The 14,704-nt window shown below is 59.2% G+C and overlaps 1 protein-coding gene across 3 annotated transcripts; it reads right to left on the bottom strand.

Annotated features, from left to right (window-relative positions):
- Positions 1 to 373: 373 nt before the first annotated feature.
- TBXA2R (thromboxane A2 receptor) lies at positions 374 to 14,586 on the bottom strand. 3 transcript variants are annotated; one of them, XM_078057490.1, is made up of 4 exons: positions 14,458 to 14,575; positions 10,392 to 11,298; positions 5,584 to 6,452; positions 374 to 1,067 (listed from the first exon to the last, which is right to left on the bottom strand). In XM_078057490.1, the coding sequence occupies exons 3-4, from the start codon at positions 6,367 to 6,369 to the stop codon at positions 822 to 824; spliced, it is 1,032 nt and encodes a 343-aa protein (XP_077913616.1). In that variant the 5' UTR covers positions 6,370 to 6,452; positions 10,392 to 11,298; positions 14,458 to 14,575; the 3' UTR covers positions 374 to 821. The 3 variants fall into 3 exon arrangements, with proteins under 3 accessions (XP_077913616.1, XP_035971974.1, XP_077913620.1); XM_078057494.1 differs by lacking the exon at positions 374 to 1,067 and adding an exon at positions 2,999 to 3,374; XM_036116081.2 differs by lacking the exon at positions 10,392 to 11,298 and having other exon boundaries at positions 14,458 to 14,586.
- Between the last annotated feature and the right edge of the window lie 118 nt (positions 14,587 to 14,704).

The following is a 14,704-nucleotide window of genomic DNA, read 5'->3' as shown; positions in this document are numbered from 1 at the left end:
AAGGCGCTGGAGTCTGAAGTGTTGAGTGAAAAAAACAGGTACCCCCAGGGGCGCCTGGGTGGCTCAGTCATTGGGCATATGCCTAAGGCTCAGGTCATGGTCCCAGGATCCTGGGATCGAGCCCCGCATCAGGCTCCTTGCTCAGCGGGAAGCCTGCTTCTCCCTCTCCCACTCCCCCTGCTCGTGTTCCCGCTCTCGCTGTGTCTCTCTCTGTCAAATAAATAAATAAAATCTTAAAAAAAAAAACAGGTCCCCCCTCTGCCCCGCCCCCCCGCCCCCCCCCAGCTCTGCTCCAGCTGCTGGCCGTGGGCACGCGGTGGAACAGCGATCTGATGCGCCAACTTTAAAGACTGATGACTTCCAGACCCAAAGGAAAGTAAGGCTGGGGGGCCAAGATATATTTTGGCAAGAGAGGGGGTGTGTGGCCTGTGCACATTCAGTATTTCCTAAGCAGAGCCTTCTCGGGTTGGGGTGTCCAAGGGGATCAACTGTACCCCAGGAAGCAGGTCAAAGTCAGGGTTCGGAGTCCCCCATTCCCAGAGGATTTCTGGAAGGGGAGGTTTGCAAGTCTCGTTTCCTCACACACCCCCAAACATGCCTGCCCACCCTTCCTGGGGCGGGCAGGGGGATGGGGAAGAGTTGGGGAGTCCCCAACGCTGATGGAGGACAGCTCACGATCCTGCCATTCAAAGGCTTGGTCCTTCTGATACTCCCAGCTCCTGGAACCCCATAACAGGCAGCTGTGACCGTCATGGAGGAGGGAGATCTCGGGAGGGACGCGCCGGCTGGGGGGGGATTCCGTGCGGCCGCCCCCTCGGGCTCTACTGCACTGTGCGTCTCTGGGTGAGCTGTGGCTGCAGGGACAGCGACCTGGGCCTGGCGCTGAGGCGAGGGTGGAGGCGCCGGATCACGGCCCTGCGGAACAGGATGTACACCCAGGGGTCGAGGATCTGGTTCCAGGTGGCCACGCGCAGGTAAATGAGCAGCTGCTGCTCGGTGGCTCGGGACAGCTGCCCCGTGGGGCTCATGGCGGGAGGGCTGCGCAGCACCGTTTGAGCGATGAAGACCTGCCGGGGGTCAGAGCAGTTAGCCGGGGCCCCGCAGCCCCTGCGAGACACCCCCCCCCCCGCCGAGATTGGGGTACTTCTCTCACTGCCTTGCTGTGTGACCTGGGGAGGGCTGCCCAACCTCTCTGAGCTTCAGCTGATGTGGCTGGAAGATAGCGCACTTTTCCTGCCCATGTCCTGGGGGCAAGTAAACACGGTGGGAAAGAAGACTCACAGGTGTGGGCAGGTGAGTCACTGCCCGCGTTATTATCCTCTCAAACACGTTACCATTTATAAACATTTTACGATATAAAACTATACTATTCAATTGCACACTAAATATTTAATTTTTATATTCTATGTCTTATTTTATTTATTTTTTTTAAAGATTTTATTTATTTATTCATGACAGAGAGAGAGAGAGGCAGAGGGAGAGGCAGGGAGCCCGATGCGGGACTCGATCCCAGGACCCCAGGATTGTGACCTGAGCCGAAGGCAGATAGTCAACCGACTGAGCCACCCAGGCGCCCTATATGTTTTATTTTAAATAATTTTATATGATATTAAAACATATTTTATATAATTTTATGACACGGTTTTATATTAAATAATTCTGTATTACATTTGTATTTATTTTTATTACTTTTGAAATTTATGTTTAGTATGCATATGTCATATGTTATTTACAAATATTATGTAAGAAATTAATTATTTAATAATTAATATATTGTTAATTATCATTATTGTAATATATTGGAGCTATATATTATATAGTATTTAAAATTATATAATATTACCATTATATCATTTATATAATTAAATATAAATTATAATACAATAATGTGATAGTTATAATGTATATTTTATAACTATAATTAAAATTTATATTGTCAAGTATAATTATAATTCATATTGTGTTAAAGTATTATATTAAAATAAATGATTATGGTGAAATTATATTCATGTTGGGGCACCTGGCTGGCTCAGTCGGTGGACTGTGCAATTCTTGATCTTGGGGTTGTGAGTTCAAACCCCACGTTGGGCGTAGAGATTAGTTAAAAATAAGATCTTTTTAGGGGCGCCTGGGTGGCTCAGTCGGTTAAGCGTCTGCCTTCAGCTCAGGTCATGATCCCGGGGTCCTGGGATCGAGTCCTGCATCGGGCTCCCCGCTCAGCGGGAAGCCTGCTTCTCCCTCTCCCTCTCCCTGCTGCTCGCCCTGCTTGTGCTCTCTTTCTCTCTCTGTGTCAAATAAATAAATAAAATCTTAAAAAAAAAAATCTTAAAAAAATTATATTACTGTTTCCTGAGCACCTACTGCGTGCTGGGCAAAGCTGGGGACGCTGCACCAGCCACAACAGACCAGGTCCCTCTGGCACAGGCTTGCAGCCCCGCCAGCATGGTGGCGAGGCAGTCCCAGCGTGGGGGTGGGGGTGACAGAGCCATGACGGGGGAGCGAGGAGGGCCCCGTGGGAGGCAGAGTGGGCGCCGGAGCTGACCTGGGGGCAGAAGCCGCTTGGCACACAGGGGTTCCCCAGGCAAGTTTGAAGGCAGTGTTTGTGGGCCTATCTTCTGGGGCAATGGGGAGCCCGGGGAGGCTTTAGGGCAGGGGCTGGCCAGGGGCCAAAGCTGGCCCTCCACCTCTTTCTGTTTTGTTGGCCTTGTCTTTTCATTTGGCTTTATTGTTTTGTTAAGAATGTTTTTACTGGTGCCAATAGTGGGAGAAAAACTCGGAAGGGGGGCATTTGTGACAGGTGAAAATGACACAAGATTCAAATCCCAGTGTCCACACACAGAGTCCTACAGACACACAGCCACGCCCATTTGTCTCCGGTGGCTGCTTTCCTGCCCCGATGGGCCAGCAGAGCTGAGTGTCTGTGACAGAGGCCACGTTTAAAATATTTACCATATGGCCCTTTATGGAAAAGTTTGCCCACAAAGGGGACTCAGGGGTTTTTTAATGATTCAGCGCTTCTACCTAAGGGAAGGGACGCCTTCTCCCTTATGCCTAGTGAGTAAACTCCTATTCATGCTTCAAAGCCCCAGCTCCAATGGTTCAGAGCAGGACAGAGCCCATTCTGGGTGTCCCTGGGGGGCAGGGAGGAGAGCGATGTGCAGCAGCATGGACGAGTCTGCTGGAGGTCAGGGTCCTTGTGAGGTGACAGGCGTGCGCATCTCCAGGGGAGGGAAGGAGCCGGTTCCTGGGGTGGGTCCCAGCTGCTGGCACCGATGGGTCCCACGGGGGCCACAGCCACAGAATGCTGCTTCTGGCTGGCAAATGTGCTCTTGTCCTGTCCTTGGGGTGCCCTTCCCAGGCCTGTTCTCATGGATCTGAGGGTATTTACATATTCACTTATTATTATTATTACTCTTTTTTTTTTTTTTAAGACTTTTATTTATTTATATTGACAGAGAGAGCACAAGCAGGGGGAGCGGCAGGCAGAGGGAGAGGGAGAAGCAGGCTCCCCGAGGAGCAGGAAGCCCGATGCGGGGCTCGATCCCAGGACCCTGGGATCATGACCTGAGCCGAAGGCAGACGCTCAACTGACTGAGCCACCCAGGCGCCCCTATTATTATTACTCTTAATATTTATTGGGCATCACCTGAGTCAGGTCCCACCCTCCTCTGCCCACAGTCCTCCAGGGCTCCCACCTCCTGGGTGGAAAAGCCCACATCCTCCCTGCGGTCCCCTAGGCCCCGCACGACCTATCCCCTCCCCACCCTCCCCTCCTCCCTCTCTCTCCCTCATCTACTCTGCTCCTCCTCATTGATCTTCCAATATGTCAGGCAGGGTCCTGCCCCAGGGCCTTTGCATGTGCTGTGCCCTCTTCCTGGAATGCTTCCACCCCCAGATCTCCACACACAGTTCACTTCCTCACCTCCACCATGTCTTTGCTCAAATGTCACCTTCACCGAGAAGTCCCTGACCATGGTCTGCCCCAGTCTCTTAGGACGCCCAGAATGGGCCCTGTTCTGCTCTGAACCATTGGAGCTGGGGCTCTGAAGCATGGGTAGGAGTTTCACTGCTAGATAAAACCCAGGAAGGCATCCCAGGTAGAATCTCCCTGAATCGTGAAATGACGCTTGGGGCCCCTTTGGTGGCACACTTTTTCTTCAAGGGCCGTGCAGTCTCAAAGCGACAAGGAAGCACATGGGTGTGGCTGTGTTCTAACAGGACTTTATTTCTGGATGCGGAAATCTGAATTCCATGTCACTGTCACGTGTCACAAAATATCAAAATATGATGCTTCTTTGCACTTTTTCTCTGACCACTTAACGTTTGTAAAAAATTCTTAGCAAAACAAAAAACCCAGAGCAAAAGCAAAAAAACAAATTTGTGATCTCTCTTTTTGCAGGGTTTTTTTTTTTTAAGATTTTATTTTTAAGTCATTTCTACACCCAACGGGGGGCTCGAACTCATAACCCCGAGCTGAAGAGTCGCATGCTCCTCCGACTGAACCCACCTGCCACCCCTGCAGGTCTGGTTTTTGTTCTAGTTCTTTTCACTTCCTACTAATTACCGCTTCCTGCATCCATAGGCTATGTTTATGGTCTGCCTTCCCCACTGGCAAGAGCTCCTGGAAGAATCTCTGTCACTTCTGTTCTCTGCGTCCTCAGTGTCTAGACCAGAGCCTGGAACATAGGAGTCACTCATGAAATGTTCGTGGAAGGAGCAGATGATTAATGAGTTCACCATCACTTGGAAGGGCAGACACCTTTTTAATCCCCGTGATCAGACACCAAGGCTGGAGGAGGGGAGCCCAGAGCCAGAGTCACGCAGCAAAGTCCTTGTTGGACATGGGCTGGAAACCGAGTGTCTGACTTCAGACTCCAGACGTGTCCTGATTGAATCAGAAATGGAAAAATAGCCACCCCAAATGGCTAACTACACTGATCAGTGGAAGGACTTCAGCCAAGCTCCCCTGACTCGGAAAATCTGGGCAGAGCTGGGTTTCAGCCTAGAACTAGGCACAAAGTAGACTCAGGAAATGTTTGATGATTCAGTGATACTACCTAGAATGCCTTCCTTGGTTTTGTTTCATAGGTAAACTCCTATGTATCCTTCAAAACCCCAGCCCCAATGCCCCTTCTCTGGAAGACTTTCTCCGATAACAGATAGAACCCACCCGGGCATCCCAGCCCTGCCGCCCAGTTTGGAGGTCATCTGTGTCTTGTTCACGAGCTCCTCAAGGAAGGAGACTCGAACACGGGTCTGTGCCCATGTTTTCTTGGGTAGATGAGAACCTGAGGATTTAAATCCCTTGTGGAGGGGCGCCTGGGTGGCTCAGTCGGTTACGCATCTGCCTTCGGCTCAGGTCATGATCTCAGGGTCCTGGGATCGAGCCCCGCACTGGGCTCCCTGCTCAGCAGAGCCTGCTTCTCCCTCTCCCTCTACCTCTCCCCCGGCTCATGCTTGCGCTCTCTCTCTTTCAAATAAGTAAAATCTTTAAAAATAAATAAATAAACCCACTGTGGATGAGCTGGAGCCCAGTCACCAAGGGTGGCAGAAGCCCCGAGCAGAGCCCCCCCCGCCACTCACCAGCAGCGGCATCCAGCAGAAGCTGGCCACCACCATGATGCCCATGAGCTGAGCCATCATCTCGACCTCGCAGTCCCGCGGGCGTTGCTGGGCGGCCTCCTGCCCATGGTAGACGTGGCAGAGAGTGGCCACGCTGATAGTGTTGAGCAGGAAGGACAGCCCGACCGAGAAGCTGCCGAGGAGCGTGAACAGCAGGCCGAAGGCCACATCCCCGGGCTGGGCGCCGAGCGTGAGGAAGCACCAGGAGCCGGGGTACTGCACTGTGTAGCGGCCCACGCCCAGCAGGGGCAGCAGGCCCAGCGCCAGCGCCAGCGCCCACACCAGCCCCACCGTGGCCCAGGCCCGGCGCTGCGAGGCCACCGTGGGGCGCGAGAAAGGCCGGGTGATGCCCAGGTAGCGCTCCGAGGCCATGGCTGCCCCCAGCAACAACGGGCAGAGGCCGAAAAAGACCATGATGACGCCCATGAACTGGCAGAGGCGGCAGCTGGGGTCCACCGCGTGCCAGTCGAAGAGGATGGCGTGCTGGGACACCACGATCACGCCGGTGACCAGCAGCCCCATGAAGTCGGTGAGCACCAGGCCGCAGAGGAAGGTGAGGAAGGAGGACCGGGCGTGTGAACTGCCCTGCCGCGCACCCGCCAGCACGCTCAGGGCCAGCAGGTTGGACGCCAGGCCCACCAGGCAGAAGGAGGCGGCGAACCAGGGAGAGGCGATCAGGCGCCGCTCTTCCAGCGTGATGTTGGTTGGCCGGAAACAGGGCCCCAGGGAAGTGCCGTTGGGCCACATGGCGCCGGAGCGGGGAGGGGAGGGTCACCACCCCATCGGGCCGGGGCTGCAGGTGGGGAGAACTGGCGCTGGCTCAGGCACACCTGGGGAGCAGAGAAAAGATCTGCTGGTGATTCATTGTGTATTTTCATCGGAGTGGGCCTGGCGAACTCCTATACCATCTTCAACGGCCCAGTTCAAATACCCCCTCTTTGAAGAAGCCTGTCCTGACTCATCTCACTCCGCACTCAGTATTACTACTTCTACTGCCTCCAGCTCTGTCCTGCCCCGGACTCAGTGACCCACAAGAGTGAGGACCCGTGCTGTCTGCTCCGCGGCCCCTGGAGAACACCCAGGGTCTTTTCTGGGTCACAGAGAAGAACCAAGAAACTCTGGGCTGGAACCACAGTCCTGGCGCCCCCTGCGTGACCCCAGGCAAATGACTTCTTTTCTCTGGGCTCCATGGCCCCGCTTGTCACCCAGCTGAGCCCTTGGCCGACTGCAGAATCCAAGACAGATTTCAGCCGCTGGGAGATAGGATGCGTCCAAGGTGAGGAGGGCGGCAGGCGGGCGGCCAGAGGTCACGGGCTCTCACACTGGCTCTAAGGTCAGCCTCCAGGTCACGATTGCGCCGCATAGACACGGGAGGCCCGACACCTTCAGCCTTTTTGGAAGACGCTGCCTTGCCCATGTTGGGATCGTGTGGATTCTTCCCCCCCGCCCCGTTTTCGTGGCATTGTTTTTATAATGAGAAATAAACCCAGAAATCCAGTTCCATTCTGGGAACAACAACAGAAAAACCCCAGCTCATTTGGAGCGACAGACTCCCCTGGGACGAACTATAAATGGCAGCAAGAGAGACCTGTTACCCTGTGGGGCTGTGGAAGGACACTGGAGATGCTGGGGCCCAGCCGCCGCGAGTGTGGACAGATAGACCAGTTGTGGGGATGTCACGTAGAAATAAAAGGAGAGACCATTCAGAGAACAGCTCCCAGTGCCCGAGAAGGACACACCAGAGAGGCCATCGGGGGTGGGCTGGGGCCTAGCTAGTGGGTTCCTGGCCTCCTGCCCTGCGTCCACACCGCAGGTGTCCCTGTGTGGCCAGCGAGGCTGCCCCGGGGGGGACGGCCGAGCGGGCACAGGTGGCCGGGCGTGGGCAGGACGCAGGTGCCAGGCACTTAGAGCTCAGAAAGCTCCTACTACGGCCCCCATTTGGCAGAGGGGGAAGATGGAGGCACCAGAGAAGTTACGTCTCTGGTCCAAGTCCCGCATCCTGGCCTGAGTTGATCTGAGATGTAAATCCAGGCCTTGTGGGTAAGCGTGTGTAAATGATTCGTAGGCCTGCTAGTCAGAGGGAGGATGGGGGCCGTAGGTGTGGAGGGTCGCCATCATTGGAATTTTCTCTAAGGGACAGAATTTTCTAAAAAGCGGGTCTGGCCAGATTTGAATCTGGGCTTTGCCACGAGCCCTCTCACTGACCCTGCTGTGAGCTCCAGTTTCCCTTCTGTAAAATGGGGCGGATGATGGGAATGAGCTAAGCTGAGTACAGGGCTTAGCCCTCTGTGGGCGCTCCCGTCACGCCGGCCCTCGCTCCCCATCTTGCTAACCGGTGCTTGGCCTGGCCCCTCTGCTCAGCGGCTCCTTATCGCTCCTCATAAATTATCCAGCCCCTGACAACCGCACTGAGCTGTGCTCCCAGGCCGAGAGCCAAAGCCACCGCCACTTGGGCGGGGTGGGACCTGGAGTGAGAAAACGAGGCCCGGAGAGAGGCGGGCAGGTGCGTGGGGTCCACGGTGACCTCAATCTTACCCTCCACTGCAGAGCAGCGGCATGCTCTGTGCCATCACAGATTTGGCCTGCATTTGGATTCTTCTAGGCCTGGGCACCCTCTCCCTCGAGAGCTGGTATGCACTGTTTCTGAGACTTCTTGGGGACTTGGGCTGTGCTTGGGCCACTGCCCCGACCTCAGCCTGGAGTGACCACCAGCTCCTCCTAGGGCTCACGGCCCCAACCCTGTGTGGGAGCTCATGCACTTCTCATTCGCCCAGGGCCACACACTCTGAGCCCGCCTCATGCCTCCCCTGTCTGGGAACAAACCTGTGACCCAGAGCCCTTGGCTCCAGGGGAGGCTGGAAACTTGCATGACTCCCTCTGGCCACGGCCCGTGGTTTCCAGTCCCACCCACACCCCAGCCCCAGGTTCAGGTGATAGCGGCTGTCTCAAGTTCCCTGGCACACGGGCTAGGCCTGTAGGGGCCCCTGGCAAGGCGTCCTATCCCCTCCCAAATTGGCTGGGAGGGATGGCAGGGCCCTCACCCTGCAGGGGACTGTCAACATAGCGTGAGGCCCGGAATCAGCCCTGTGTGGCCCTCAGGGGGGAATCCATCTCCCTCTCTGTGCCTCATGGGAGGCACGGATCCAGAATCCCACCCCAGATTTGCTGGACAAACGCAGGCTTCCATGGCCCCAGAGCAGGGAGGTTTGGGCTTTGAAGGACCAGGGCTCTGGAATTCCAATGAGCTCCTGGTTCTGGAACCCAGGAGGCCTCGAGTCCAGAATTCCAAGGAGCCGAGGTTCCAGAACTTTGATGGGAACGTGGCTGAGTGCTGGGATCCAGAACCTGGGTCTCAGCTCCTGGCTCCTTCCTGGAGGATGTGTGACACTCAGTTCTCATCAGCCCTCCTGGGTGCGGCTGGGCCACGGGGGGTTCCATCCTGCCTCAGAGGCACAGACACCAGGCTGGGCCCTCCCAAGCCCAGCCCCACCCCGTGGAATGTGATCTCTGGTTCCCAAGTGCCAGGCTCCTCCTCTGCCTGTTGGTCACCACCGGCCCCGCTCTCCTCCTCCCGCTCTGGGGAGCCAGCCATCTCTCAACACGTCCGTCTCCCGCTCAACACTCCATCCCCTGGCTTGCGAGGCCGCCTGTCTCCAGGCCCACCCAGACTCCCCGCAGGGGCGACGCTGAGCTCCCACAAACTCGGACTGGAGCCCCTGATCTGCCACCGCCAAGCCTCAGTGTGCCCCACTCTGCGAAATGCAGACAACGGGGACACTAAGTCGCCTGCTGGCATTCTGGCTGGCCTCCCCAGGCCTGACCTGCTCCCACTGAGCCTCTGCCTCCGCGGCGCCCCCGGCTCCTGGTGCGCTCCGGGCTTATCTCCTGGCTGGCCGCGTGCATGGGGGGCAGCCCCGCGGCGGCCCCCAGCACATCTGCTGAGTCCTGTGAACGCTGGCCAAGTGACCGCCGCCGCCCTTTGGCACGAAGCTGCAGGGGCCAGGCCAGCCCGTGCCTGATGCTTCCTCGCAGGCCCACGGCGGAGGCCCACAGACACCCGCGGAGACGCGCACCTAGAGGCAGGGCCCCTGACAGTCCCCAGGCCTGCCTCTGCCTCCCCTCACCAGCCCACAAGCCTTAATTTCCAGGAACTTTTCCTGTTTGTGACACCGACCCGGCCGCCACCTCAGAGGGTACAGAGTGGGGCCTCCACAGTCAGCCCAACTAGGTCTGAGTCCCGCCTCGGCCCTGACTCAGGGGACCGCTGTGAGCCTCCGTTTCCCTATCCGTACAATGGGTGCCCTCAGGGCTCACCACTGGCTGGCAGGGGGGCTGCACAGGAGGGCGGGTGTGGGGTGAGGGACAGGCCCTGGGGCCTTTGGCCGTGGTTTCAGATGGACAGCGAGTTCGATCGTACAGACGTGTGCTGAGACCCACCATCGCATGTGCACACACACACACACACACAAAGTGCACGCACACACTTGCTCACAACCACACCCAGCGCCTCGCAACCTTCCTGCCACATCAAAGGACCCGAGCAGCCCAGCGCCCAGCCAGGGAAACGCACACTGGGACGGGCCCAGGGCGGACAGCGGGGGGCGCAACCGCCCCCTGCGGACACAGACCCGCTCTGGACGACACCCGGGACACCCAGCACCTGGCCGCTGGACCGGCCCAGGGGGACACACCCACAGCAGGGCGGGCCACCGCTGGACACACCCTGCCCGCTCTCACGCCCCGCCCCTAACCTGGGGGCCCAGCCTCACCTGGACACGATGACCGGTGGGACGCGCTGCGGCCGCCCTGTCACAGAGCCCCGCGGGCGGGCGCCGGGCCCAGGCCTGGGAGGGCGGAGCGGGGAGTGGGGCGGTCCGGCCTCCCGGGGCCCCCGGGGAAACCGAGTCACGGCCAGGGGCGGGCCGCCCATAGGACCCCGGCGCTGCCACGTCCTCAGAGGGAACAGACGGAGGGCACGGCAGCTCTGGACGCCGGGGTGCGCGAGGTGCTCCGGGGCTGGAGGAGGGGCGACGAGCCTTCGCGGCCCGGAAGGGGGGGTCCGAGGGGGCTAAAAATAGCCCAGGCCGGGTCTCCGCTCCGCAGCCGGCGCCCTGTCTGTCCTTGTCTGTCTGTCTCTCCGTCCGTCTCTACCGGCCCCTCCCCCTGCACTGGCCACGCCCCTCTGGCCCGGCCTGGTTGATGGGGGTCAGTGGGCACCCCCCAGCCCTCCCGGGAACTCGCGCAGCCGCCTGGGGGAGGGGTGGGCGCGTCCCCTGGGCTCAGGGACAGGGATGCGGGTGGCCGGCGCCCACTCGGGAGCCTTCGGCCCCGGACCCGCCTGAGCCGGGCCCCCTGTTTGCGCTCCTGCCGCCCGGCCCGCATTATTCACCATCTGGGCAGCACCCAAGGCCGGCAGGGGCGGGACGGAGCCTGCGGGCGGAATCAGCCCCCTAGGCGCCCAGACCCCCACCCAAAGGGCCCAGGGCTCCACGCTGGTGAACCTGGTGGGCTGGGGCCTGGCACGCAATTAGGTACCCAATCAATGCAGGGTCTGTTTAGAGGGGAGGGGCGCCAACACTCTCAGGGAGCAGCTTTGTGGGCATCCTGCCGAGACAGGCTTTCCCGGAGCAGGTCCACTGGCCGTGGTGGAGGATCTGGCATCCCAGGGTGAGGGTCCTGTGAGGACAAAGGCTTGAAGATGGCAGTGGAGCTGGAGAAGGCAAGCCCCTACAGAGCCCCCTGCAGGGGGGTGAGGAGGTCGGTCCCCCACCCCCCTCCATCCCTAACCCCTGTGACGGATGGAGAAGGAATCCCAGGCCAGTCACCCTGGGAGGGAGTGAGGGTGAGCCCAGGGAACTGGGAGCGGGGCTTGGCAAAGGGCTCCCAGGCAGGGCTGGCATCCTTGAAGACCCCCAGACCCAGGGCTCTGGGCCAGGGTCTCATCAGCCACAAAAGCAGAGGGTGACCAGGCTGGGCGCGGCTGGAGCAAAAGCCCCCAGAGGCTGCACTGCGCTGGAGGAAAGTGAGGTTGGGCCTCAGGTGGGCGAACGGGGTCCACAGGCCTGAGCTCAGCCTCTGAAGCCGCATGGAGGGCAGGATTTTGGAGTGAAGGGGTGACCCTGGGCCTCACTGCCCTAAGTTAGGGCCTGCAGTGGGCCAGGACTAGCTGGTTTGGCCTTGACCCTGCCCCACCCAGTCCTCGGGGGCCTGGGAAGGACATAGGAGGTCTGGCTCTGAGTGAGGAGGACGTGCTTCTGCCCTCCCCTGCCCTGCGTGTCCTAATACCCCTTTTCTGGCTCCCCACCCTACCATCCTTCCGGCCTCCGGGCCTTAGCACACACCCTGTGTCCTTCCAGGAGGCCCCTCCCCTGTCCTATCCCATTGTCTGAGGCGCTGAGGATCTGGTGGTTAACCCTAACTTGTCCTCCTTGGTAAGGGGTCTCCCCAACTCTTATGCATCTGGCAGAGCCCTGGCTCTAAGACCCCCTCCTTTGTAAAGCCGTGCTCTCCCAAGCAGTCCTGCTACCCCCAACCCTCTTCAAGAGCAACTCTGTGTCCTAGTCCATGTGGTGGACAATTCTGCATCAGATCTGCCCTTGAAGATGCCTTCCCGCTGGAGAAAGAGCTGGACAGAGTCCAGTCCCCTGTGGTCAGCCTGGGACCAGAGGAAGTGACAGGGCTTAGGGCGGCCCAGAGGTGAGCCAGGAAGGCATCCTGAGGGAAGAAGGTATGAGAACTGGGGCTTTGTAGGATGAATAGGAGTACCCTGGGTCAGAGAGATACGGTTGTGGCAGAAATTACATTTAAAACTTTGGGGAGGAGAGGGAGCGTGAGGCTTTGGGAAATTGCAAGGAAGGCAGATGTGGTGGAAAGAGGATGTGGAGCTGGGGCTGCAGATGTCGGGGGGGACTTGAGGGACACTGCTCCCTTCCCACTTCCTCTGCCCGAGATAACAAGGACAGTGGCCTTTCTGGGAAACGGCCACAGCAGGCGTCAGAGAGGGGCACTCGACCTGCATGGAGTCTGGGCAGCACCGCAACTCTGCAAGGCGGTGGGGGGGGGCGGGGAAGATGGGGAGCCTGAGGGGCGCCCGGCCGGCTCAGTCGGTAGAGCACACGACTCTTGATCTCAGGGTTGTGACTTCCAGCCCCACGTTAGGTGTGGATGTAACTTAAAAACATAAAATCTTAAAAAAAAAAAAAAAGAAAAAAGAAAAAAAAGAAGGGGAAACTGAGGTCCAGAGGGAGGAAATGAGGCATCCAAGGCCACGTGTGGGTGGGATTTGCACACAGCTCTGGCTTCCACCACCTCCGGGCCTCCCTCCCCAACCCCGCCCCACTCAGTCAGCTAGGGAGGCTAGGGAGGCCAGATGGTGGGAACAGAGGCCAGGCTCAGGATGCGCCCCCCGGGGCTGGTTTCCGGTGGGGGCCAGGCAGGGAGGATCTATTCTTAGCCTCCACAGCCAAGGGCAGGAAAAGGATGGGGTGGGGGCTGGGGGCAGCTTAAGGCCCTGGGTGGGCCCTGGGCCAGGGTGGGGACCAAGGGGCGGCTGGGCGGCTGCGGTGCCTCCAGTCGGCCTGAAGGGTCCCCCTGATGCCCAGCTCACAGCCCCGTCCAGATCATCCACCCTCTGCGGCTCCCCAGGGTCCTGGGAAGAGTCTAGCTGCTGGGCTTGCAGTCACCCCGCGGGGCCCCTGCCCCGGGAGCACCTGCTGCCTTGTCCTCTGCCCAGCAGCCCTGCTGCCTAGCCCAGTCCGGCTCCCGCGCCCATCTCTGGGAAGCCTTCCGTGTGACTTCGGGGGGCCCCTAGCCCCAATGCCTCCCTGACCCCTTGGTCTAGGGGTGTCTGGGCCCAGCCCTCCTCCCTCCAGACCGGGGCTCCTGGCTTAAACATGAACCTGGAAAGTCACTTTGTTTCCCCTCCTGGTGCAGCTGTCTCCCTTGGGGTCCACACCCTGTTGGGACTGCCGAGGAGATGGAGGAATTCGGACTCTCCTGGGAGCAGGTGGAGAAACTGAGGCTGGGACAGTGGGTGGTGACCTGGGAGGTGGGATTCTCCCAGCTGGAGAATCTAACCCTGAGCACTTTCTAGGCTTGAAGATGTGGGCTTCTGCGAGCCTCAGTACCCCCAAACGGACACAGACGCTATTGCGTAGAGCCAGATGGTGCGTGGACACACAGCCACGCTGGGACGACAGGGCAGCGCTTTACCCAGCCTGTGACCAAGCGGCAGGCTAGGGCCGAAATGCCTCCTGGGTGTGCCCCAGACTCAGCCCTGTGCCCAGGGGCCTGCCCTGTGCGCAGGACAGTGGAGTGGGCCAAGAATCACCGGGTACCAACTGCTTAGATACATGCCAGATACGAAGGTCGCCCTGGCAGTCAGTGATGAATTAGTGATGTCTGTCAGGGGTGGTGAAGGGGCCGGATGTGCTCCGTGTGCCGCCCGGCCTGCACCAGGCTGGTGTGGGTGGGCCAGCTTACGTCCCCAGCTCGCAGCTCCGGGGCCCCTTGACCAGACCCACCTCCCTGCTGAGTGGCCCAGCCCTGCTGCCATGTGCATGTGTGAGGTGGGGCAGGATGGAGGAGAGGCCTGGGCTCTGCCAGGCGCTCCTGGGGTAGCATTAAGACGGGGTTGGGGCGACCAGTGGCCCGGGGACGGTCAGTCTTGGCCATGGACGCTGGGCCGGACGGTCCTTGGTCATGAGGGCAGCCTGAGCACCGTGGGGGGGCCGAGCAGCACCCGCGCCCCCCTCCTGGCCCAGAGACCCTCCACCCCCGCCCCCGGCGTGACAACCACAGCCCGCCATCCCCTGGCCTGGGAGAGCAGCTCCTCACCTCCCAGCATCCACGCTCGAGCCGGTCAGGCGCTCCGGGGGGAGGTGAAGCCATGGGTGGGCAAGGACAAGGACAGCTGCGGACAGCGGGGAGCTTCCTGAGGGGCCACCGCTGTTCTTAAGTGCTGTCATTAAAGGTCTTCTCACCCTGGTTGTGACGTGTGTGCTCTGCCCACGCAAGACGGAAACAGCGCGACCGCCTGTGGCGGCGGGGCCTGCGGCTCCAGACTGTGCAGCATTTCTGAAAC

This window comes from Halichoerus grypus, chromosome 1 (genome assembly GCF_964656455.1).
Source record: "Halichoerus grypus chromosome 1, mHalGry1.hap1.1, whole genome shotgun sequence".
Classification (NCBI taxonomy): domain Eukaryota; kingdom Metazoa; phylum Chordata; class Mammalia; order Carnivora; family Phocidae; genus Halichoerus; species Halichoerus grypus.
Note: the sequence above shows the minus strand (reverse complement) of the source record. Positions and strands in the feature narration are given on the sequence as shown.

Coding starts and splice junctions, on each gene's coding strand:
- TBXA2R (XM_036116081.2), bottom strand. CDS start 6,369: ATGTGGCCCAACGGCACTTCCCTGGGGCCCTGTTTCCGGCCAACCAAC. Junction 1,068..5,583: donor TCTGCTGGATGCCGCTGCTG/GTGAGTGGCGGG, acceptor GACCCCCGGCAG/GTCTTCATCGCTCAAACGGT.